General features: G+C 42.7%; 1 protein-coding gene and 1 long non-coding RNA gene across 5 annotated transcripts in view; one reads left to right on the top strand and one right to left on the bottom strand.

The window, feature by feature from the left end:
• The window catches only part of C12H3orf67 (chromosome 12 C3orf67 homolog), a 238,675-nt gene extending 228,823 nt beyond the window's left edge, over positions 1-9,852 (top strand). For 3 of the 4 annotated variants that reach the window (XM_029918411.1, XM_029918412.1, XM_029918408.1), the window contains one exon: positions 3,223-3,808. In XM_029918411.1, the coding sequence (XP_029774271.1) occupies positions 3,223-3,335 (113 nt within the window). In that variant the 3' untranslated portion in view covers positions 3,336-3,808. Of the gene's footprint in view, positions 1-3,222; positions 3,809-9,683 lie in introns of those variants that run through there. The other variant, XM_029918410.1, reaches the window with a different exon arrangement.
• On the bottom strand, positions 4,844-15,985 carry LOC115274900. Its single transcript, XR_003901314.1, has 4 exons — positions 15,857-15,985; positions 14,888-14,957; positions 6,698-6,806; positions 4,844-5,066 (listed from the first exon to the last, which is right to left on the bottom strand). It is a non-coding gene; the product is annotated as an uncharacterized LOC115274900 (long non-coding RNA).
• Between the last annotated feature and the right edge of the window lie 7,111 nt (positions 15,986-23,096).

Here is a 23,096-nt window from a genome sequence, read left to right as displayed (position 1 = left end):
TCATTTATTGAACAACTACTATGTGCCCTGGGCTATGTATTACGCAGTGTCCAGTTTCTTCTTCCATAAAACCCTCTGAAATAAGTCTTGTTATTCACATTTGATAAATGAGGGGACGAGGGTGCAGTGAGGCAAAGTAGCCTGTGAGTGCCCTTAGGCCATTCGGGCAGTCAACAGCAGATCTCCTCTCTGTCCCCTCTGCCACTCTGCAGTGGCAACTTCCAGTTGACTCCGTCACTCATCTTCAGCAGCTGCTTTTGTTTCATGTGTGAATGTGCCATCCACACCTAGACCTAGTACAGACCGGATCGATGTCATCACAGAGCAGGCACACATTAGTTACTCACGGGACCTGTTCCCTGAAGCAGTCCAAACAAGAAAGGGATGATGGATTGAGTATCTGAAGGTAAAGGACATGCACATCCTCCTTTTGATGTGCAGAAGTGACCTAATGGGGGTCGTCTTCCATGTGAAACAGCCACTTGAAAAGCATCCCCAATCTCTCCCACTCGGAGAAAGAAGGTGAAGGCACGTCCCTGGAACCACTCTTAAGGTAACAATAGAAAGAAAAGGAAAAGCAGCCTGCCTTCTCTGATTTCCTGTTCTTAATTAGAAACCGTGCAGGGTGCTCAGGTCAGCTACCGCCATTAGTGTGGCCATTAGCACAGCCTCGTCATACTTCAAGGACATAAGCCACTACTGCAGAGTCCCAGAAACTCATCAAAGGCACTGCAGGGACCCACTGGATGTGCTCCCACGGTGTGCACAATAAAATCTCACACAAATGGCGGCCACGGTCCCTGCTTCACCCTCCCCGGGATCCACATTCCATTTCCCGGTCAGCTCTACTGTGTGGAAAATTCTTCCTTGGGCTGTGCCAAAACCTGGCTCCTTGTAACTTTCGCCCAGTGATCCTCTTGCTGGAACCCCACAGAATCTTCTCAACTTCTCTCTCACTTCCCGCCTTTTATCTGCTTGAAGCCAGATGGGCTGTGTTACCTCAGGCTGTGTCTTTTCCAGAGGGAATAAGCCCAGATCTTGCCTCTGCCCTCCCACACGGACTGTCTCATCTTTGCAGTTTTTGAAGTATGAGAGATGAAATTTCTTTTGCTTCCAAACCTGAGGTTTTCAAATGGAGGACACCTTTACAATTTTTTACGCTCTTCCATGTTTAAATTCCTGTAGTGTCATAGCTCCCCATTGAATGTGGCCACATCACCTTCTTAACGAAAGCATGGTGCACGGATAGTAGAAAGAACACAGAACTGAGAGTCTGGAAACCCAGGTTCATCCCTGACTCTGCCTCTGCCTCATCAAGTGACCTTGGATGAGCTGGTGAACTCTGCAGACCTGGCTTCCCCCGTCCTCCAGCTGGGCACGTTAACTCCTACTTCCCAGGATCCAGAGGGTCAAGCGAGCAGCTGTGTGGGGAAGTGCTTTCTAGGCCACGGAGGGCGCCACCAGTTGCGATGTTAGCAAGCAGGGCCGAGGTCCTCATTCCTTCCAGGTAGCTCCATGGGTCGGCTCCCCTGCTGACACTGTGTGCAGCTCATAAGAGAGTCGGCCGATGCCGTTTTTGCCCAAGACAATGCACTCTCCGTGAGACCAGGGCCTGCTTCTTACCCTGCCGTGTCCCCAGCACCTCGCTCAGTGCCTGACGCGGCGACAGTCATGTTACGTGTCTTTGGATGGTCAGAGGGATGGCTGTGGTAGAGTCTCAAAACCCCCACTCTGCCACCTGCCCCCCCCCCCCCCCCCCCCCCCCCCCCCCCCCCCCCCCCCCCCCCCCCCCCCCCCCCCCCCCCCCCCCCCCCCCCCCCCCCCCCCCCCCCCCCCCCCCCCCCCCCCCCCCCCCCCCCCCCCCCCCCCCCCCCCCCCCCCCCCCGCTCCCTGGGACTTCACTCTGGTTTGTCACTGCCCCGACAGTGTCCGTGCACCAGCCTGGTCTGATGTGGGCTGGAAAAGATGGGGTCCCACCACCTTCTCTTACTCTGGGTGGTGACTTAGGATCATAGACTTTGTTTTCACAATCCTGCGTTCACGCTTTCCAAAAACATCCAGTACTGACGGAGCCTCCATTACCTGCCAGCCTTGCTTCTTCTGAAACTAGCCCTGGTGAGCTCACAGCCCAGACTGCATTTTCTCTGGTCCTGAGGAGCCTGTGCTAAGGGAGAGAGAGGAGTGTTGTGCTGCTCACCCCTCTTCCCTAGGCTGCTTGGATGCTCTCCAGCTCAGGGAGGTCTTGCCCTCTCGACTTCTGGACTCTTATTACGCGGTTTTCAAAAGTCCTCAGGAGGCACTCACTTGCTGATGATGGCATCAAGTGCACAGGTACTTAGCACAGCACCAGCACATAGAAGGTGCTCAGGAAACATCTTAGTAAAACAGTCTTTTTTTTTTTTTCTGTTCCATGCCATGTGTTGAAAACCAACCAAACCTGCTAATAACAGGCAGCAGCGGGGCACCTGAGTGGCTCAATCGGTTGAGCATCTGACTTCAGTTCAGGTCATGATCTCACAGGTCATGAATTCAAGCCCCACGTGGGGCTCACGGCTGTCAGCATAGAGCCCGCTTTGGACCCTCTGTCTTCTCTCTGTGTTCCTCTCCCACTGCGCTCTCTCTCTTTCAAAAATAAACATTTAGAAATAATAATAAATAACTTAGGCAAACCATCTGAATGGCTGTCACAAGGGACAGTCATGAAGCCATGTCCATGTGACCAACAAACCTGACAGAGCTTCCTACCACTAATAAAATTACACATCATCCAACAATTTTCCATATGTATTCCATGCTCTGTATCCTAAAGGACATTATCATTTTAATTCAAGTTTATTTGGTAGCATTTTTAGGGTGCATTCACACAGCTCTGGCCCATGAAGAAGTCTGGAACTGTCACCCCCAAGTCTTGAGTCCCACCCGTACCCCTGACCCCTTTAGTCCCTGGGCCTTGCTGCTTTCTGGTCTCCCTCCCCGCCAGGTCTCCACGCTCAGCGTCTCTTGTCCTTCCCAGCGGAGCTGGCGCATCTCCCGCTGGAGCACCGGGGCCTGCGGAGTCCTCAGGCCCCGGTGCTCCCCACGGCTCCGGCCTTGCCATTCTGCCCAGAGAAAGCATCTCCCGGGAGGGCTGGAAGCTCCAGCCTCCTTGCCCTTCTGCCCTTTCGGTTCAGGAATTCCTGGCCGTGCACGCAGCTAACGTGTCTGTGGCTCCCCTCCCTGCAGGTGAAGAAGATCCGAGCGTGGAAGAGGACGAGGAGGTACTGACTCTGCTCTATGACCCGTGTCTGAACTGTTACTTTGATCCCCAGACAGGGAAGTACTATGAGCTGGTGTGAGGCTCCCTCCGGGCCAAGATGTGCCGGCCTCGCTGGCGAGCAGGAGGGCGCTTGCGACTCCGCCGCGTGGGCGCCCCAGAGCGTGTGTGTCCTGCAGGCCTGCAGAACCCAAAGTAACCGAGAGAAATAAAGTTATTTGGTAAATAATGCCAATGGTAAGGATGCCTACGCTCTTGTTGTAGATGCGTGTGATCTTTTTAGCAGCGAAGGAATTAATACAGAGACAAGATTTTAGGACTTCGAATTGGTTTTTGTTTGTTCGTTCTCATCCTACATAGAATTTTTTTTATCTCTTATAATCTCATGGAAACAAATTAAGAGTTATTAATTCAAAAAGTTTGCAGTGTTACTCTGTAAATGATGGCTTGATACACAGAAAATGTATTCTTGTTTTAAAGATATCTGGGTACCTTTGTTTTATTACCTGTTTGTATTAAAAATAAAGTACGATGGTCCGAAGAATACCTTTTAAACTGCCTCCTTTTATTTACCTTGCGTTCTTTACTGGAATATTCCAAGATAATGTTTACCTTTCCCTTAGACTCTGAGAAAAGGAGACCCTGTGCACTGGCCAGACTTTACGATCACGTGAAGGTTCATCCAGAGTTCGCCAAAGAGCACAACACGGTTAATCACTTAAGCCACTTCTCGCTGTGCTGTGCTTTTAAAAAAATGATTTTTACCAATTATCTCTGAATTCTAATAATATTTCAATCCGGCTCCATGGATCCAGATTTAAGCAGCCATCCATTTGAATACCCTGCACACCTCACTATTTCTGTGACTTGGCCTGGAGAAACGGGGGAAGCGATCACTATAACCCCTCGCTGTGCTACAAGGAAAAAACCATGTGCTTCGAACTGTGTGCCAAGTATATTAATATTGAGCACAAGGAAGTACTTACATTAGCTGGAATATTTGTTATTTAATAAAGATTTTTTAATAAAGAAGAGTACCATTGGAAATGAAAAATTATTGGTGTACAATTGGATTTAATGGCAGTACTATAATTTCATTTAATGTTGCTTGATAGAGGAAATAAGAGCTCTTTTTTCAGGAATAGATTTGGGCTCCTGTTCAAAAGATCATACATTATTTAGAGCCATGTTTCTGTCTGATAAGCTTTTAATCCCACTGTTCACAAAGTATACCTTTGTTATGAATTTTTCTCCAAGATGTTCATACTTACAAAATGTAAATAAATAACTGAGGCTTAAGAAAGCATACAAAATGATAAAATAGTTGGGCTATCTTGGTTATGACCTTGAAGATTGGAGGAGAACCTGGAGAGCCTGGATCCTGCTTTAGTGAGTTTCAAGGCCCTGTGCTTGTTAAGACTTGTAGTTACAAATATCAAAAACACCATAAGCTAAAAATACCTAAGGATGCAAGAGTGCCTCATGAACCCCAAGACAGAATGCTCCAAACCTCCACATGGGTTTGAGCTAGAACCTAAAACACTGGGTTGGGATTCTTAAATTGCAAGCGCCAGACAGACACCTTTGATCTTAGAATTCAAAGACTTGTTGAACACTCAGACCCCAGGAGGCACAGGAATCTGGGCAGCTCCCAGGATCCTATAGCAGGAGCTAATGGTTTCTCCCAACAATGGTCACCAAAATGACAGTGCAGCCTTCTTCTGCTTTGAGACTCTGCTCCAGGAACAAGAGGCTGGTCAGCTTGACTTGTCAGTTATCCCCAGGGCCACATGGAATGGGAAGGAGAGGGTCCCTGAAGAAGAAGACATTGTTAACAGGGAAGGATGTCAAGTAAGCAAAAACAACAGATGTCTACTTTGAGAGTCTAGAAGCATTGCCACTGCCGTTCACCTCTGGTTTGTTTGCAAAATGAATTATTTCTCCCCATAATTCTCAGCTCCTGTCCACCTTCCAGAACATTCAGCCATTCCACAGCACATGCATGCATCCACAAAGAAATATGAGCTCTGGATTTCAATTCAAAAATCTCAGACTTGGTCATTAAAGTTGCCTCTTTGGTCCAATGGCCACCAGAAGCCTGTGGTGTGGACAGAGAGAGGAAGGCAGCTAAAGGGTGTCTCATGAACCAAGTAGACACTCCAAACGGTATCTACACAAGCTCTTATTATCCACCTTTTACATTTTATTTGTCCTTTTTTAAGGGAGTAGCTTCATTTCTGTTGAAGTGGTTTCTATGCTCCAGGAGAGTTGAAGAGTTAAAAAATAAAAACAGACATGCTCACGCTGCCAATTTTGAACCAAAATGATATAGTCAGTTAGCCTGGAAATTCGTTGACTAGACTATACTGCTTCACTGGTCATCAAATGTTGCTGCGCATTAGAATCTCATGAGAAGTTTATAAAAATATGGAAGCCTAGCTGCACCACCAGTGAGTCTGATTTGATTGGCCACAGCTGCAACCTGGGCATTAGAAATTTTTAAAACCTCCCCTGGCAAGTCTAATGTGTCACAAAGCTTGGGAACCACTGCTATAGATTAGATCCCACATGATGAAAGAGCAGAAGCTTTGCCTGATAGCAGACATATCAACGGGGAAGAGTCCACTAATTTCCATTTTCAAGACCCTGATTTCCACCTTTCTCATCAAATGTGTACTGAGCATTACATCTGAAACTGAATACTACAAAGCAATCCTGAGAAAACAGTTTGATTCACTATGAAAATACATCCTAAGATAATTTGGTATCAGTTTGGGGACTGAACTCAGTTTGGGATGCAACTTGCAAACGACTTTAAAAGTCTTCAGTCTCTAAATTATTATTTAGTTACAGAGCACAAGTAATGAGAATTATGGGAAAACAACAGTCAGCTAATAAGCAGCATCAGATCAATGATTTAGCTTCCCTGGGCGATGATAATTTCTCTCTCTAATTTATTTTATTTTATTTTATCTTAAAGTAAAACAGTGGCATATGCAAAATACATAGACTTATAATAATAATAATAATAATAATAATAATAATAATAATAATAATTTGCCCTGTTGTATTTCTCCATATTTTTAGACTAAGTTCATTTTAAAGCAGTCATTTCAACCACATCTTGATTTTTTTTTGAAGAGCAAACTGCTTAATAACTAAGAATAGTGCAATCACAGATTGTACAACCTGAAGGACAATTAATTAGAAGAACTAATTTTCAAGCTGCCCTTTGGCTTTAATTAAAGATCTAGCTGCTGAAAGTCTCTGGACTGTTTTAGGGAGAAGAAAAAAGCTGTTGAATGACAGCAAGTACAGTACTAAAACTAGCTTTAGCCCAGGTTGCCCCTGTGACTCTTAACCTTCAATCACAACAACCAGAATAAGGAGGACTAGAAATCACCTATCCACATACCATTGTATTATAGGATTTCTATTTCTTACATTGTTCCTTTTGCGCTCCAGAAAAGTTGGTCATGGAGAGGATCCAAGCAAATCCTATCTTCTCTTTTTCTTCCATTAAAATAGTTGAGGTAGAATCATCTAATTGGGCCTAGATGGGACAATCAAGATTATTTCCTTATTTTTTTAATGTTTTTTTTTTTCAAGAGAGCACAAGTGGGAGAGGAGAGAACGGGAGAGAGAGACTCCCACGGAGAGAGAGAGACTCCCAAGCCAGGTCCACACTGTTACTGCAGATCCTGGCATGGGACTCGAACTCATGAAACTGCAAAATCATGACCTGAGCCAAAATCAAGAGTCAAACACTTAATAGACTGAGCCATCCAGGCGCCCCCAAGATTATTTCTTTAAACTCTGATTTTATGATGGAGAAAAGTGAGCTTTGGATTGGGAAGGCACTCATTTGCAGAAGGGAGAATGGAACCCATGGCTTCTCACTTACAACCTGATTATGTTTCCACCCTGAGGGAATTAAGTTGAGGATTCAAAGGACAGAGTGAGATGGACATCACACACACTATACAGTGGGCACGTGCTCTCTGGCGACCAGAAGCTTGCGCTCTCTAGTCCCTTCTCTTTTGCTCTTTGCAGATTCTTTCTTCCCTCCATTGTCAACCTTTACAGGTCAAGGATCACCATTTCCCAAAGTGTGTTTCAAGAAAAAAATCCCATTCAATGTTAATAAACTTTGTGGGTTTGAGGAAGAAGCCCACGGTCAAACAATGCTGGCTAAGGCTACCCAATACTAGAGAAGCAGAAATGGTGGTTTGTCTTAACTGGAGAAGTTCTCAATGGCTTTAATAAATTAACATGCAGAGGAAATGTCCAAGGAGTGGAATACGTAGCTCCTCTCAAATTTCTTTGTCCTCAGAACCCTTTTGCATTAGAGCATCCCAGGGTGCTTATCTACCCCAGAACCTCCTGTGAGAAATGCTGCCGAAGATCCTCTCCACCCCAGGCCTGTCAGCCCTGACCTCCACCATAACGCCCAGAAATGTGTCTCCTCAAGTTAGTGGGTTGGTAGGTAGTGTCTGTGTGGTGTTGATGGTGGCGGTGGGTTTTTTTCCTTTTTGTTGTTGTTTTACCCTAATATTTCATACAGATCCCTGACCATACTATAGGGTTTTTTTTTTTTAATTTTTAACGTTTATTTATTTTTGAGAGAGGTACAGAGCAAGAATGGGGGAGAGGTAGAGAAAAAGACAGAATCTGAAGCAGGCTCCATGCTGTCAGCACAGAACCCGATACAGGGCTCAAACCCACGAACTGTGAGATCATTACCTGAGCTGAAGTCAGACACTTAACCAACTGAGCCACCCAGATGCCCCACACGATAGGATTATTCTTGACACTCACTTTTCATCTAAAAGTATGCTAGTGTCTGAGCTTTCATTAAGTCAGAAACATTGGTCACCTAAGATGAAGAAAGTTTCTTTCTCATATTTTAAATTATACAAACTTATAACCACAGGTGATACAGTTAACTTACGACAAAGGATAAATCTAAGTTAAAGTTCATTCATCATGAATATTGGAACTTTACATCTTAACAAATATTTTGGTTCTGGTTTGGGTGGTTTTAATATAATTTAAAATCACATTAATTCAAAATAATTTGACTTATAAGAATTAAATAACCAATAAACACAGGCCAAGATAACACTAATTTTTACTGATGACATATTCTTCTGTAGTTAATCACCTGTAACCCTGTGAGGCATTACAGAAGTGAAGTGTGGGAAATGGTATTGATTGGTTTTCATCAGCCCAACTTATCATTGTCAATGGTGGTGCTGAACCTGGCAAGATTTAAGCATATAAAATTGCTCCTAATAGTAATAAGTATTGCCAATGTTTTAATCTGTACATCAGGGGACATTTTCTTTATTTGCTGTAAAGGATATTTCCAAAAGCATGGTGGTGGAAGCAGAGGGTACCCCTGAGACCCTAATCACTGGGCTAAGCCCAATCATCTAGGCATATCTGGCTTAAGAAGTCCAGGAGGGAAAATCACTCTTTGTTTATTTCTGATAAAAAGGCATTCTGAAATAGAATTTCTATTAATGATGGAGTTTTAATAATCTATAAATAAACCATGAGATGGGATTAAATCATTTCCAGTTTTGCTTTACAGCTTCCTAAACTCAGGATTATCTTAATTAAAGAAAATCAATCAAAATTTCACCCTCTGGTTTTCCTACTACATGCAAAAGTGCTTCATACATTTCAAACCCTGGAAACTTACAAACTTTTTAGCCAAGTCAGTTGAAAAGAGCTTTTGTTTTCTTTTAAAAGCTTTTGGCTGGTCAAAGAAATTGATAGCCTCTTATTGTAGGCTAATTCTAGTAAGCAGAATATCTTTTCACCCCTAATTCTTGTCTTTTCTTTGACTTCTGAGAGCTAAATATTTCTAAAATTCATCTAGGTGCCTAGGTCTGCACAATATACTTATAATCTCTTTGAATTCACTTATGTAAAAAGGTTTTAATCCTTTTAGATCAGGTACTTTTCAAGAACATCTGCCATTATCAAAAGAAATTTGATTTAAGAAAAAAAAAATCATGGCTTCTTTTGCTAGCTAAATGTAACGATCTATCAATACTTCAAAGTCCAGATAAATAGAAAAAGAATTAATTCCAGAGATTCCTGTTATAATTCACTCTGATCAGCAAATGCATTTCCCTGTTAATGTCTACAACCTTAATTTCAAAGTGGTATCATTGACTGCATTCTCATAATTCCTGAGATCCCTTTCCATGTTTGACCAATTGTCGATTTCAAGCTGATCTGAAAACTCAACCATCTGCATATTGCATCATCTTGGGAGTAAAAAAGAAATGCTCTGCTTGGGTCCAGCCCCAGAGATTCCTACCTCCCTGACCCGGGTTGTGACCCAGGCATCTCAGTGTTTCAGAGAAACCAAGGCTGAGACCCTCTGGCCTAACCCATTCTCATTTCTTGCTTTCAGCTCTCCTCTTTACTTCCTGTGGTGCCAGAATGAGCAGTTTGAGGATTTCCAAGGGCATGTGGTGTCAGTGACATTCAACAGTTTCAATCCACAAACTAACCATCACTTGATGGATTTCATCTGTAGGCAATCCAATAACGTTCTAACAACCTGCTTTACCCTCATGTGGTTGATGACCCCTAGAATGGAAGATAAAGCTTGTTTTGCCTTCTTCACTCTGGCTAGTACACATTTCAATCTAAACCACTCATTCTTTTTCCTGGCTCAGATTGTATTTTATGTTAATGAACATATCTGGGTTCCAGTTTCGAAATCAACAAAGGAAGAATATCGAGTGACTGTGTGTGATTGGAACCCCTATCTTAGGCTATTGAAATCAGCACATGTGTGCATATGTCTGAGTGTGTATTTTATAACCACAATCCATCAGTTCACAAAACTATTCATGAATTGGTATCATTAAGTTAAATACTGTGAAGTTTTGGAGTCTTTCCATTTATAGTAGCTCCTAGTGAGTCAGATATATTTTTCTTTCATATAAAAATAGCACTTTTTTTCCCAATCTGAGCAAAGATATAGAGCAGTGGCTTTCAATTTTCCTATGTATATGGCATACTTCTAAATCTGAGACTACAGGAGAAGCCCTGGAGATTTAAAAATGTGCTTACATCTCTCCCTTAAGAGTCATACGTCTTTTGTAAAGTCTGTTTTGTGCACAGCCTTGAATGGGAGGTATTTTGTGCTGTGAAGGAGTTAAGACAATTGCTGTATCATGGGGTGGTATGTGTGGAGCAGAGAGGGAGAGAAGGGGAAGGGACAAGTGTCAAGAAGCCAGAAAGCCTCCTGCCAACTCAGGCAGGACTTGGAGGACCCTAGGCCCTCTGCCCAAGCATCTTTGCAGAATGTAAATGGGATGAAACTGTGGGTTCGTTTTGGGGGTTTTTTGGTTTTTGTTTTTGTTTTTTGTTTCTTAAAGGACAATTTGACTCTAGCAATTGGGAAAACATAGAGACATACAAGATGCGAATAAATGAAGCTCAGGGACGCCTAGGTGGTTCATTTGGTGAGGCGTTGACTCTTGATTTTGGCTCAGGTTACTTCATGGTTCATAGGATCAAGCCCTGAGTCAGGGGAACGTAGAGCCTGCTTGAGGTTCTCTCTCTCTCTCTCTCTCTCTCTCTCTCTCTCTGCCTCTACATCTCTCTGCTCATGTGTGTGCATACATTCCCTCTCTCAAAATAAATAAATGAACTTTAATAAATAGATAGAGATGGATAATAGATGATTGATAGATACATAGATGGATAGATAGATGATAGATAGATGAGGTATCCATGAAAAAGCACTTAGTACAAAGTGAGCATTCAGTAAATGTTCGCTGCTGTGATGATTATTTCTGCCTGGGCCCCGTGAACGCCAGGCTCTCAGATGTGAACCCCTGGTGATATGCATGACTACGGTATTATTCCTGACAGTGTGAATGGTGCATATACTTTCATGTATGTAAGCGAGAATTTTGAATGTTGGTATAAGACTAGGCTAAAAAATGTTTTATCAGCACTCTGAAAGAATAGGAGCATCATTTTCTTGCAGTAAATCATAAAGAAAACTAATAATTTCCTAAGAATTGGGGGAAACAGCACTGACACTCATTGCAGATTTTTTAGGTTTATTTATCTATTTGGAGGGGGAGAAGAGCAGAGAGAGAGAGAGAGAGAGAGAGAGACTCCCAAGCAGGCAGGCTCTGTCCTGTCAGTGCAGAGCATAATGCAGGGCTCAGTCCCACCAACTGTGAGATCATGACCTGAGCCAAAATCAAGAGTCAGACGCTTAACCAACTGAGCCACCCAGGCACCCAACACTGATCACAGACTTAACGCCTGGGGCTATGTACCTGTCGTTGGAAAATGGACACTGCAGAAAGTCTTCAAAGCTGTGTTTATTCAATAACTTGGGTCTGACCCAAAGAGTTGAAATAATTGACTCTTCTATGAGTTTCTGGAGTCTTTCTCTGTCCAAATCAACAGTTCCTTTTCAAAATAAAGATTTCAGAAATTATCAATTCCAAGCCAAGGAGTTCCTGTATGTTAAAGATTTTCACTTTTATTCTTCGTGGTGCTGTGTGTGTTATTCCAAGCAGTCTTTCTAGCTCTCTCATTTTACCTGTTAATACATAGTTTATCCTCCGGCAGATGAAAAGTATTTGAAATAATTAAACTATATTTGTTTAAAGAGAGCCTATAATCCAGATTTTACATCATTTCAGGCTGACTTTCTTCTCCTCAGGCTACACTAATGAGGTTTTTCTAATATTTGAGTAAATCGTCTGAAGAAGTTACAGAAATCATTCGCTCCAGCTTTGCTTTTCATTGCTATTCAGTCAGCCATCGTCTACAAATGTCTCTCCCCACATTTCTGTCTAGAACCTCATCACAAATTATAGACACAGAACAGTCCACCAAAGAAATATCAACATCTTCAAAACCCAGTTTCTCATCCCTTTTGGTGGCATTTGCTGCCTTCAACCATGGAGAAGAAAAGGGAAATTCACAACCCCCCGATGGTCATTTTCGCCACGGCTTTCAGGCCATGTTGGGTGTTAGAAACCTGTTCGGGAGAGAAGCCGTTTTTCTCCTGTCTTTACTCTCCTCCTAATTCTAGCACCTTTGGGTTTTATCTCTATTTCCAAATACCGAGCTGTAAAAGAAAGAAAGAAAGAAAAAGAGAGAGAGAGAGAGAGAGAGAGAGAGAAGGCAGGCAGGCAGGCAGGCAGGCAGGCAGGAAGGAGGGAAGGAAGGAAGGAAGGAAGGAAGGAAGGAAGGAAGGAAGGAAGGAAGGAAGGAAGGAAAGAAAGAGAAAGAAAGAAAGAAAGAAAGAAAGAAAGAAAGAAAGAAAGAAAGAAAGAAAGAAAGAAAGAAAGAAGGAAAGAAAGAAGAAAGAAAGAAAGAAAGAAAGAAAGAAAGAAAGAAAGAAAGAAAGAAAGAAGGAAGGAAGGAAAGAAAGAAGAAAGAAAGAAGGAAAGAAAGAAGAAAGAAAGAAAGAAAGAAAGAAAGAAAGAAAGAAAGAAAGAGAAAGAAAGAAAAAGAAAGAAGGAAGAAAGGGAAAAAAGGTATCCATCAGCCTCTATAACAGTGTGTACAGTAAATTTCTCATAATGCTCTCTGGAAGTTATAATTTCATCCACCTGAAGGGATAAAGGACATTTAAAGCATCCTTTGACTCATCCTAGACCACCCAAGGCTCTGGTGTCACTCTGCCCAAATGATCATAACCATTTACATCTACATCTTTATTATAACACGTACGGCTTCTGGCTTATATGCAAAATTCAGTGGTTTTTTTAACTGTGCTCTTATGGTATTCTGATGGCATTTCTACTGACTTGAATTTGGCAAATATTATCATATTACAAAGCAATTTTTCATTTAATCTAAGGATTCATTAGAGTCGGCTTTGGACTATGACCATGCTCAGTACTTTATTCTGCCCCAGGAATCCCATTATCATGGGTACGAATAACTTTCCTGGAAACTATCCTCACCGTCTATACTGTCATCACTACGACCATTTATTGAGCTCTCACTGTGTTCCCAAGCATCTCACTTACTGCTCTTAACAACTTTTTGAAATAGGCATTCGCCCACTTTACAAATTAGGAAACTGAAGCACAGACAGTTTTGAGAGCTCCTCAGAGTTCATATGCAGGCATCTCTCAGACTGGCTGGTGTCAAATCCCATGACGTGGCTGTGGGCAACACTACCGACTGACTGGCTGTGGTTCTTATGGTGGCTGGGATCTGTATGCTTAAGAGAAGAGGAAAGAAAATGTGTTCATCGTGACCCCTTGCTTCTGATTAGGTGCTATCTCCATGGTTGAAGTTTGAGAAATATTTTTTCTGTTTATCTGTTACATTTTATACTTAAAAAGAAAAAAGAGTCTATGTTAAGGGATCCTGGGTGGCTCAGTCAGTTAAGCATCCAACTTCAGCTCAGGTCATGATCTCATGGTTCATGAGTTTGAGTCCCGCCTCGGGCACTGTGGTAACAGCTCAGAGCTTGGAGCCTGCTTTGAATTCTGTGTCTCCCTCTCTCTCTCTGTCCCTCTCCTGCTCATGCTCTCTATCTCCCTCTCTCTCTCAAAGATAAATGAACAATTAAAAAAGGTCTATGTTAAAAAATTATTTTTATAAGTCATTGAGAAATTTACTATCTATGCCTAAATACATTTTAAGATTATTGATAATTTTGCATATTAGGAACATTCCTTCTTATTATCTAGACATTTTGTAAAGGAAAATGTTAGCCAAGGCATACAGGGTATCATTTCAAGGATCTGCTTCTTCTCCACAAGGCCTAATTCTTCTCATCCCCCTGGTGTTTCTATAGTAACCTGGCACCCTCAGCTGCCACCTTCCAGTTGGCACTAAAAGATCATTTATAGTCAGTCTTCTACTTTTTTCTGAAATGCGCCCTTCAAGTAATAACACAACAGATAGTGTGTAAGTTTAACAGGACCCGAAGCATTTCTTGAGTTAAACTTACATGTTCAAAGGAGTGAAAATATCAGGAAATGTGGTGTTGTAGGATTCAGCTTTCCACTCCACAACTAATACATAGAACCAAGCTGAGATCTGGGGAGTCAACGGGCTCCTTCCTGCCCATTCCCTTCCCTACGTCTTTCATGATGAAACTGTAACTGACCCAGGATACAGTCACATCCAACAAAGGAAAGTTTCAGAAACTTACCTTTTCTAAAGTCAGTGTTTGGAGTTTATCTTTTGTTTTGTTCTGTTTTGTTTTTCCCTAGTCAGGCTCCGGGCACCTGGGCAGCTCAGTCAGTGAAGCTCCCAGCTTGTTGCACTCAGGTCAGGATCTCACAGTTCATGGGATGATCCCCGAGTTGGGCTCTGTGCAGGCAGTGTGGAGCCTGCTTAGGATCCTCTCTCTCTCCCCTCTCCCTGCCTCTACCCTGCTCACTTGCACTTGCTCAGTCTCTCTCAAAAATAAGTAAACTTAAAAAAAAAACCTTATACTAAAAAGGCTCTAGCTCTTCCTTCTCCAGAACAGGATGGACAACGCTTTTTTGACACATCAATAATCAAATAAAGTCTATATGCAGGGCCTGTCAGAGCAGAAGCAGAAAAGCCCATTTGAGTTGAGCTTCATGATCTCAAGAAAGCATAATTCCCTTCCAAAGGCCCCACCTCCAACACCATCACACTGGGGATCAGGGCTCCAACATGTGGATTTGGAGAAGACAGAAACATTCAGCTCCTAGCAACAAACAAAATGCATTCAGTGATATATAAACAGGAATAAACCCAACATCATGATGAAGTCAGGTTTATGTGAGAAATGTGAGTTTGGCTTTACAGTCAAAAATCAATCAATTTAATGCACTGTATTAACCAGAAAAAAATGTCACATAATCGCTTCAATGCAAAACAATGCATTCAATAAAATTTAACATTGATTCATGATAAAATCTTTTACAAACTAGGAATAGAAGAGAACTTCCATTATCTGATAGATGGTATCAGAAACGAATAGCAAAACTCCCACTTAGTGCTGAAATATTGAAATATCTCCCTTGATATTGAGAATGTCACAGGAATGCCCACTGTTACCACTGCTACTCAACATTGTCCTGGTAGTCTGAACCAGTGCAGTAGGCAAGAAAAAGAAATAAAAACTGTATGAGTTGGAAAGAAAGATATAACACTGTCATTGTTATTTGCAGGTGATATTGTATTCATAGAAAACTCAAGAGAATCTAGATAAATCATTAAAATTAACAAATTTATCTACAGTGTCTTATTTTATCTATAGGCAAATTATTAAAAATTATAAGAATTAATTACTATTGTTGGATACAAAATCAATACATAAAAATCAATTGTTTTCCTATATAACAGACACAAAAAAATGGAAAACTAAACATGATATATATTTCTATTTATAGGACATCAAAAACATTAAATACTTAAGATTAAATCTAAATAAAAAAGGTGGAAGTTCTCTACACAGAAAATGATAAACATTTATTGGAGTTAATTTAAAAAACCACATTAGTTATTGATGCTTAACAAATTTCCCTAAAATTGATTTGCTTGGAAAAAGATTAAATATCACCTCTCACAATTCTATAAGCCAGGACGTCAGGAGTGGCTTACATGAATAGTTTTGGTTTGGAGGCTCTCCTGGGAGTTACAGTGAAGATTTTCTCTCAGGCTGCAGTCATCTGAAGGCCGGTGAGCCTCTCCATATGGCTGCCTGGGTGACTCTGGGATATTATAGTTGGCCTCCCCCAAAGAAGTGACACAAGAAGCCAAGGTAAAAGCCACTATGCCTTTTATGACATGCCTCTGATATCCCACACCATCATCCCTGCCATACTCTATTGGTCATTCAAACTACGTCTGAGTCAGTGTGAGTGGACACCACACAAGGGTGTAAATTTCAAGAGGCAGGGAGTCATCTTTGAAGCTGGATACAACAAAGACCTAAATAATTGAGAGGATGTTCCATGTTCATAGATTGGAAAATTCAATATTACAACAATGTCAGTTCTCTCCAATGCAATGTGTAGAGTCAACATGTTTATCAAAACTCTGGCATGCAACTTCCTCTACCATCAGAAGTCTAAAATCAGTGGAATGCTGTCATTTATTAATTTTTTTAATTATTAATTTAGGGGGCACCTGGGTGGCTCAATTGGTTTAGTGTCTTGACTTTGGCTCAGGTAATGATCTCATGATTCATAGTTTCAAGCCATGCATCAGACTCTGTGCTGACAGCTCAGAGCCTGGAGCCTGCTTCAGATTCTGTGTCTCCCTCTCTCTCTGCCCTTCCCCAACTTGTGCTCTGTCTCTCTCTCTCTCTCTCAAAAATAAACATCAAAAAAAATTTAATTTCTGATTTAGTTCTTTGTTAATTCAGCAAAAATTAAGAGTCTATGCCTTTCTTTCATTTCATCCCAAGGTCATATCCAATATCCTCATTAACCCAAATAATATCTGGGAGCACATCTTCTCCTGCATCCATGAGAACAAGTTTTTTATAATCCACCTGGAAGTTTTGAATAACACAAAGAAACACCAAAATTCTTTAGTGATTAACATAAATTCCATGAAACAACCAGTTTTCAAGAATCCTTCCTTCTAACCAGTTGTCTTATCATGAGGACTTGTACCCTCTTTCAACTACCTTCCCAGTGGGACAGTCATAAATATTTTCCCACACAAAACCGATAAGGCAGGTACTTGATACTCTATGTCTCATAAACATATTACTTTGGACTTGGCCTACTTACCAGAATAATCAGTGGCTTTTATAGTTTAACCTCATTTCCTACTTTCCGGTTATGCAGCTACCTGCTCACCAAAATGCAAAAACGTGTGGTCACTTGGACTGTTCACAAATATTCCAGCTCTCTCTGCACTCTGACTGCACTCTGCTGCCCTCTGGAAGTGAAGAAGGGCTCCATGACTCGCTTTAGCCAAAAGAAGGTGAGCCAAAGGGCTATGCACCACTTCCAGATGGGAGATGAAGAGCTGGCACACTTTGCCACTTGCTTTTTCCCCTCCGCCTGGATAACTGCAGTGTTCAAAGTGCTGGCTTCCCCATCCGCCTGGCTTCTGGAACGAGGAGATCAACATGGCCCTGGGAAAGAGGCAGAGCATGGCTTTCCTGTCAGGCCCAATAGTTAGGTTCCAATCAAGAGAGAGCCATGCCTTGAGAAAAATCTATGCGTATAACTATGGGCACATGAAGCTGATCAGAATCAAATAGATAAGAATCCAATTAAGTGTCGGACAGAGTTGTATAGCCAGAAAAACCAGGCATCTGGACTAAAAATGTTCATGGCTGTTCAAGATTTGAAACCACCTTTGGACCTCCAATCTTCCTCAGGCAGGAAGCAGGCTGAGAAAGCCGATTGGCCCCCAAAGAGGCATGTTCTCTAAAGCTCTCTTCAGATGTGGACAAAAGGATTAAAGGTAAAGAAAAACCACCCAGAAGATGGGGCCAGATGGACTGAGAAGCTGCAGAATGCAGCCCTAATCCAGCAAGATTCCCCAGACCCAGGGCAGGGGTTTCTCAGCAAAATTCAGACTCACCACAGACTGGAGGCCACTCCATCATCATTGCAGTTATTCTTTCTTCCAACTCTGCATTCTGGGTATGGTGTGAAACTCGTCTTTTTAATTCATACGTCTCTGGATTAAGAGAAGCCGTATCTAGACCTGATGTAGAGGCCTCGGTCCCTTATCCCAAGATCCTGCTGTTGAAGCTGGACAGCACAACAAGAAGGGATTTGGGGAGTGTCTCTCCTGGGGAGAGGGGGAAGACATTTTGCTTGCAGGATGGGGTAGGGGCAAAACACTTGGTGAGCAGTAAAGTATGATGTGGTTGTCATTAATGGTGCTCACCAAATTTCCAGCTCTTTGCCTCCTAGAACGTGGGAGGTTTCTACTTACAGCCCCACTGAGGTTAGGTGAAGCTGGGTCATCTCTTCTTTGGATAAGTTGTGAGTGCAAGTGATATGTCACCGTCCTATCGAAGATTTTTCTCGTGTTCCATTGAAAGGCCCTCCAGACATCTCTTTTCCTTCTAGCATTGATGCCTGCACAATTCTGTCATGTCCCTAGGTCCCTGGGTCCCTGCGGGACTGTGATAAACAGGACCCCTGCCACCTGCAAGAACAGGCAGTGTGGGCAAGAAATAAACCTTCATTGTTTTGAGCTTAGAGGTAAAGGCTGTGTGTTTCTGTAGCATAAGCTGGTTCTCACCGACACACTGCTGGAGCCAAGAATCTCATTTCTGGATAAACCCCCAAGGGTTTGCCCTATACAATTATTTCTCTGAAGATGTCACGTGTCTTAGTGAATCTGGCGGCTACAACGGTGTTGAAGTCATCAGCCCACCAGAGCCCCTAGACAGCGGCACCCTGCTCGGCTCCCTCGAACAGCTAACAAATAAAAGAAGTTGAGCACATTTTAGACAGAAAAGTCTCCTCTCATGTCTGTGATAAAAATATAGATAACTTTGTTTTCATCTGAAAGCGATGACTCTTTAAAGCAATTATTTGGACCTCTCAGTGTCCTGGCACCTCCCGAGCTACAAGTATGTGTGTGTATGTATGTGTGTGTGTGTATTGTGTGTCTTTTTTTTTTTTTTGAGAGAGAGAGAGAGAGAACACGAATGAGAGGGAAAGGGAGAGAGAGAGAGAAAGAGAGAGAGAATTGTAAGCAGACTCCACCCTCATTGTAGAACCCGACATGGAGCTCAATCTCACCACCCTGGGATCATGACTTGAGCCATGAAACCAAGAGTCAGTTGCTCAACTGAATGAGCCCCCCAGGCTCCCTGTCACTAGAATATTTTTAACCGCAGTCATCCTTCCTCAAAACAAAGGGTTTCATTAAACTCTACCTCTCTCACCACCTCCATCATAATAGAAGTGAAGGTTATTGAGCACGGCCATGGGCCAGGGACTACCTGCATTATTTAAGCTTCATGCTAACCCTAAGGGGTAATGTGAACTTACAGCCCAAGTGACAAATGCAAAAACCGAGGACCAGAGACGGAACAGGATCTGCCGAAGGTCACCCAGCTAAGAAGGGTAGAGACCTGCCTATCAGGGCAGCCTGCTCCTGACCATCATTCACACCGCCTCATATCAACTCAAAGCTAATGGAACAGATAATAAATGCCTATTTATGGATGCCCCACCTTAACTGCCAGTTAAGGTACAAGAAGTCTCCCTAAATCCAAAGTCCCCTACAGAAAGAAAATGCTCTTGCAAAGAAAGAACATAAATACCAGCTTATGTGTTCTTTCACATTATAACTGTTGCTAAACTAGTAAAATTGTTGAAAGTGGAATGCTATTTACATTACATGAGTTAAGTTTTTCCATTAAAAAGTACAATATTGGATGATTGTGCATTTTGTTAGTGTGGAAGGGGGAAAGCCTTCACCCCTCTGAAACTGCAAATGTCGGTACAAAGTGTTGCATATTTATTAGCCCATCTGCCACTACAGCATTAAAGGGGGGAAAAATCTTACTATAAGCAATTTATTCACAGTTACAGTTTTACCACCTGATGTGCAAAATAACAACACTCAGCATTTATTATTGTGCAGAGTAATTTCAATTTTCAGTTTAATTCATAACATTCTTTAAAGACCGCAGAAGTGAGCATTTGCTCAGCACTGTGTTTTGTTTCTCCATTTCTGTTGAATAGAATAATCACTAGTTTGGGGCGATCCAGATGAGTTGCTCACCAGTACAGTTTTCAGGGAGTGCAACTGTTTGAGGTGTTAGAAATCGGATTAGGAGGCCCCGAAGGGCCGTAGCAGCTGAGTTTTACCAAAATTGACAAGGTAAAGATTTGAAAGGTGAATTTGAATCGGGCCACCCAGGTATTTCCAGGGCAGACGGCTCTGCCGGGAGGCAGCTGCTTTATTTTGCTCAGACTGAATTCAATTTTAGGACAAGCTGAGACTGTTTATCTCTCTTGGCAAAACACCAGCAATGTGTATCAACTGGGGAAATCTTTCCAAAACAACTGATCCCAAAATAACAATTAAATAAGGACTCGGGCTAATCATCACAGCCAGTGTGTGACTTTCAGAACTGGATAAAGGTAAAAACAAAAAAAAAACCTCTGTGAGATGACCTGTCCGCTCAACTCCCTCTCCTGACGTGGCCCTCCCTGAAAGGGGAGAGGCAAGCCCTTGTGTTGAAGGTGACGTCTCCGGTCTTCTACCCCATCCTCCACAGAATAAGGTCCCAGAAGCAGAACAGGTGATTGTAGAATAGGTGATGGCAGCTGCCTCCTGCTAGCCTTGGCAAAATCGCCCATCCCGTCTCCTTGACCTGTGTTCTGGGTCCCTGCTCTAGGTATCAAACCACCCACACCTACGTGGTGTAGAACCACCACCCTCATGGGTTGCGAGGGTGAGAAATTTAGAGGAATCAGCTGTTATCTTAGCTTCACAATGTCTAGGGCCTCAGCCAGAAGGACCTAAATGGGCAGAGGTGACTAGACGTCTGGCAACGGAAATCATCCAGAAGCTTCATGCAGAGGTCTGGTGTCTGGACTGGGGTGACCTGAAGGCTGAGCTTTAACTGGACTATTGACTGGAGTGTGTATGTGTGTGTGTGTGTGTGCATGGCCTTTTTGTTATCCTGAGTTCCCAAGAGGGAAGCAGCAATGTGCAAATGTTCCAGACCACAAATGTTCCACGAGCGCCAGCAGGGAAGTCCTATGTGGTGTAGCCCAACCCCCACCTCCAGGCTCACCTGGACCACTGACCCCTCTCTCTCCAGCCACACTGGCCTGTTGTATGTTCCTCTTGCTTGTCCCTGAGTTTCCTCTGCCTCAGGGCCTGCGCTTTTGCTTTCTCTCTCCCCTCTTCATGTTGTTAATGCCCAAACATCCTTGAGGTCTCAGCCTAAACATTGGCTTCTTTGCGAAAAACTTTCCCGACCTCCCTAACTAGGTCAAACTCCCAAAATAGACACTCATAGCACTAAATACCTTAACATGTTTATTATTTTTTAAATATTTAATATCTGTCTTCTTATCTCAACTGTAAACTCCATAAAGTCAGCAACTCTGTTTTTGATGACCATTGTAACCCTATTCCCAACCCACATACACACAATGACAAAATCCTTGGCCCAGAGCAGGTATTGAATAAAAATATATTGGGGCAAATTTTTATCGTTATTAAGCACCTTACATTCCCCCAAACACTGTAATCGGGACGGGAATACAGTAGTGACTGAAACAGTTGTGCTTCCGCCATCTTGGAACTCCTATTTAGAGTGGGAGACGGATGATAAACAGAGAAGCCTATGAGACCCATGTGTTGGAGGAAGAAGAGTTCTGGAAGACAAGAGTAGGAGATCTAACCCAGTTTTGGAGTTGAGGAACCCTTTTGTGAGAAAATGAGATTTCCACCAAGCTTTCCTTCCCACCACACACGCCCTGAGTCTTTCATCCCAGCCAAGCATGTGGCCATTTACATTTCAGTTTCTTTCTTTCTTTTTAGGAGCAAATAATTACTCCTTTGTAATTTACAATTATGGTCTGCTGCCGGATAAATCGGTATAAGCCAAGGAAAAAGAAGTATAAATATATTTCTCAGTGTGAATGGGCTGTTTAATATTACCGTGCGCGCTAATTAAGTTGCATGTAACACAGAAAGCACTTTGACACTATTAAACTTAATGACCCTCTGCTTAAAGAGAAAAGACACATTTACAGTGAAATTATAGTCTGAGCTATAATGCCTAGCTGGAGGAATGCCTTCAAGAAGATTGCTCCCAAACGCCTCAAAGCACTAGCTTTGAAATAACAATAATGTGCCAAGTGGCAGTGTTCTGCTTAAAGGAACTTCATTGTTTGCAGGGATATTTCTTCTACCTGTCCACACAGCAGAGCTAAAAGTCAGAGCTATTAAAAAGGTCTGGAGTTACCTTACTGATCCTTGGAGCCCAGAACATATTCACTGGCCAAGGAAGCCTTCAAATTCACCACCTTATATCAAGAGCTCCTAGAAGGCCATGACTTCCATGCATGATCTCAACTAATCTTCATGACAACCTGGAAGAAATTTTTATAGGCACTTGCTAGATGAGGAAACTGAGTCTGAGCAAGCTTAAACGACTTTCTTCATTCCTCCGTTCATCGCAACAAATAGATTTCAAACGTTTGCTTTGTATCAGGTCCTGTTCTGAGCACTGGGGGGTCAGCAGGGAACAAGGCTGTTAACGCCCCTCTCCTCATACCACTGTCATTCCAGTTGGGGGGTTGCATAAACACATGGACGACAGCACAGGCTGGAATGTGCCAGAAGAGAATAAAGCAAGGAATCAGTCGCAAGTGAACTCACAGGGAAGGACTTTCTTGAGAGTGTTGCAGGATTTTTAACCGTAACACCCGGATTTGTTGTCACACCACCTCAAAGAAATAAAGAGATGGACACAAAATGTGCAGCAGGCAGAAGATTATATTAGAGTTTAAGATTAGAAAGGAGGAATAGTGGGAAAGGTTTCTTTATGACGAGGGGACATTCAAAAGTGAATGCCCAAGGACTGCAGGCGGGGGTCCTTGTTTTATTAGGTTCTGGTCAGCCCTCTCCCACCCCTTCCGCCTTGTTCCTTCCCAGGCTCTACCCTTGCAGGCTTTATAGCTCTAGGCGCTCGGTTGTTGACTCCAGATTGGCTTGTTTCCAATGTCTGAGAGGTGGTATCTGGCCAAACTTCCAGCCTTTTGTCAAATTCTCCAGGGGAAATCTGAGGGGGAGCAGGTGGGGTCGGTTACAGTCTTAAGAAGAACCTTAGGCCTGAGGGGGTTTGCTGTGGTCAAACCCTCCCAGCCATTGCTCCAAAATAGGGTTG

The sequence above is a fragment of the Suricata suricatta genome, chromosome 12, assembly GCF_006229205.1.
Source record: "Suricata suricatta isolate VVHF042 chromosome 12, meerkat_22Aug2017_6uvM2_HiC, whole genome shotgun sequence".
Classification (NCBI taxonomy): Eukaryota; Metazoa; Chordata; class Mammalia; order Carnivora; family Herpestidae; genus Suricata; species Suricata suricatta.
Note: the sequence above shows the minus strand (reverse complement) of the source record. Positions and strands in the feature narration are given on the sequence as shown.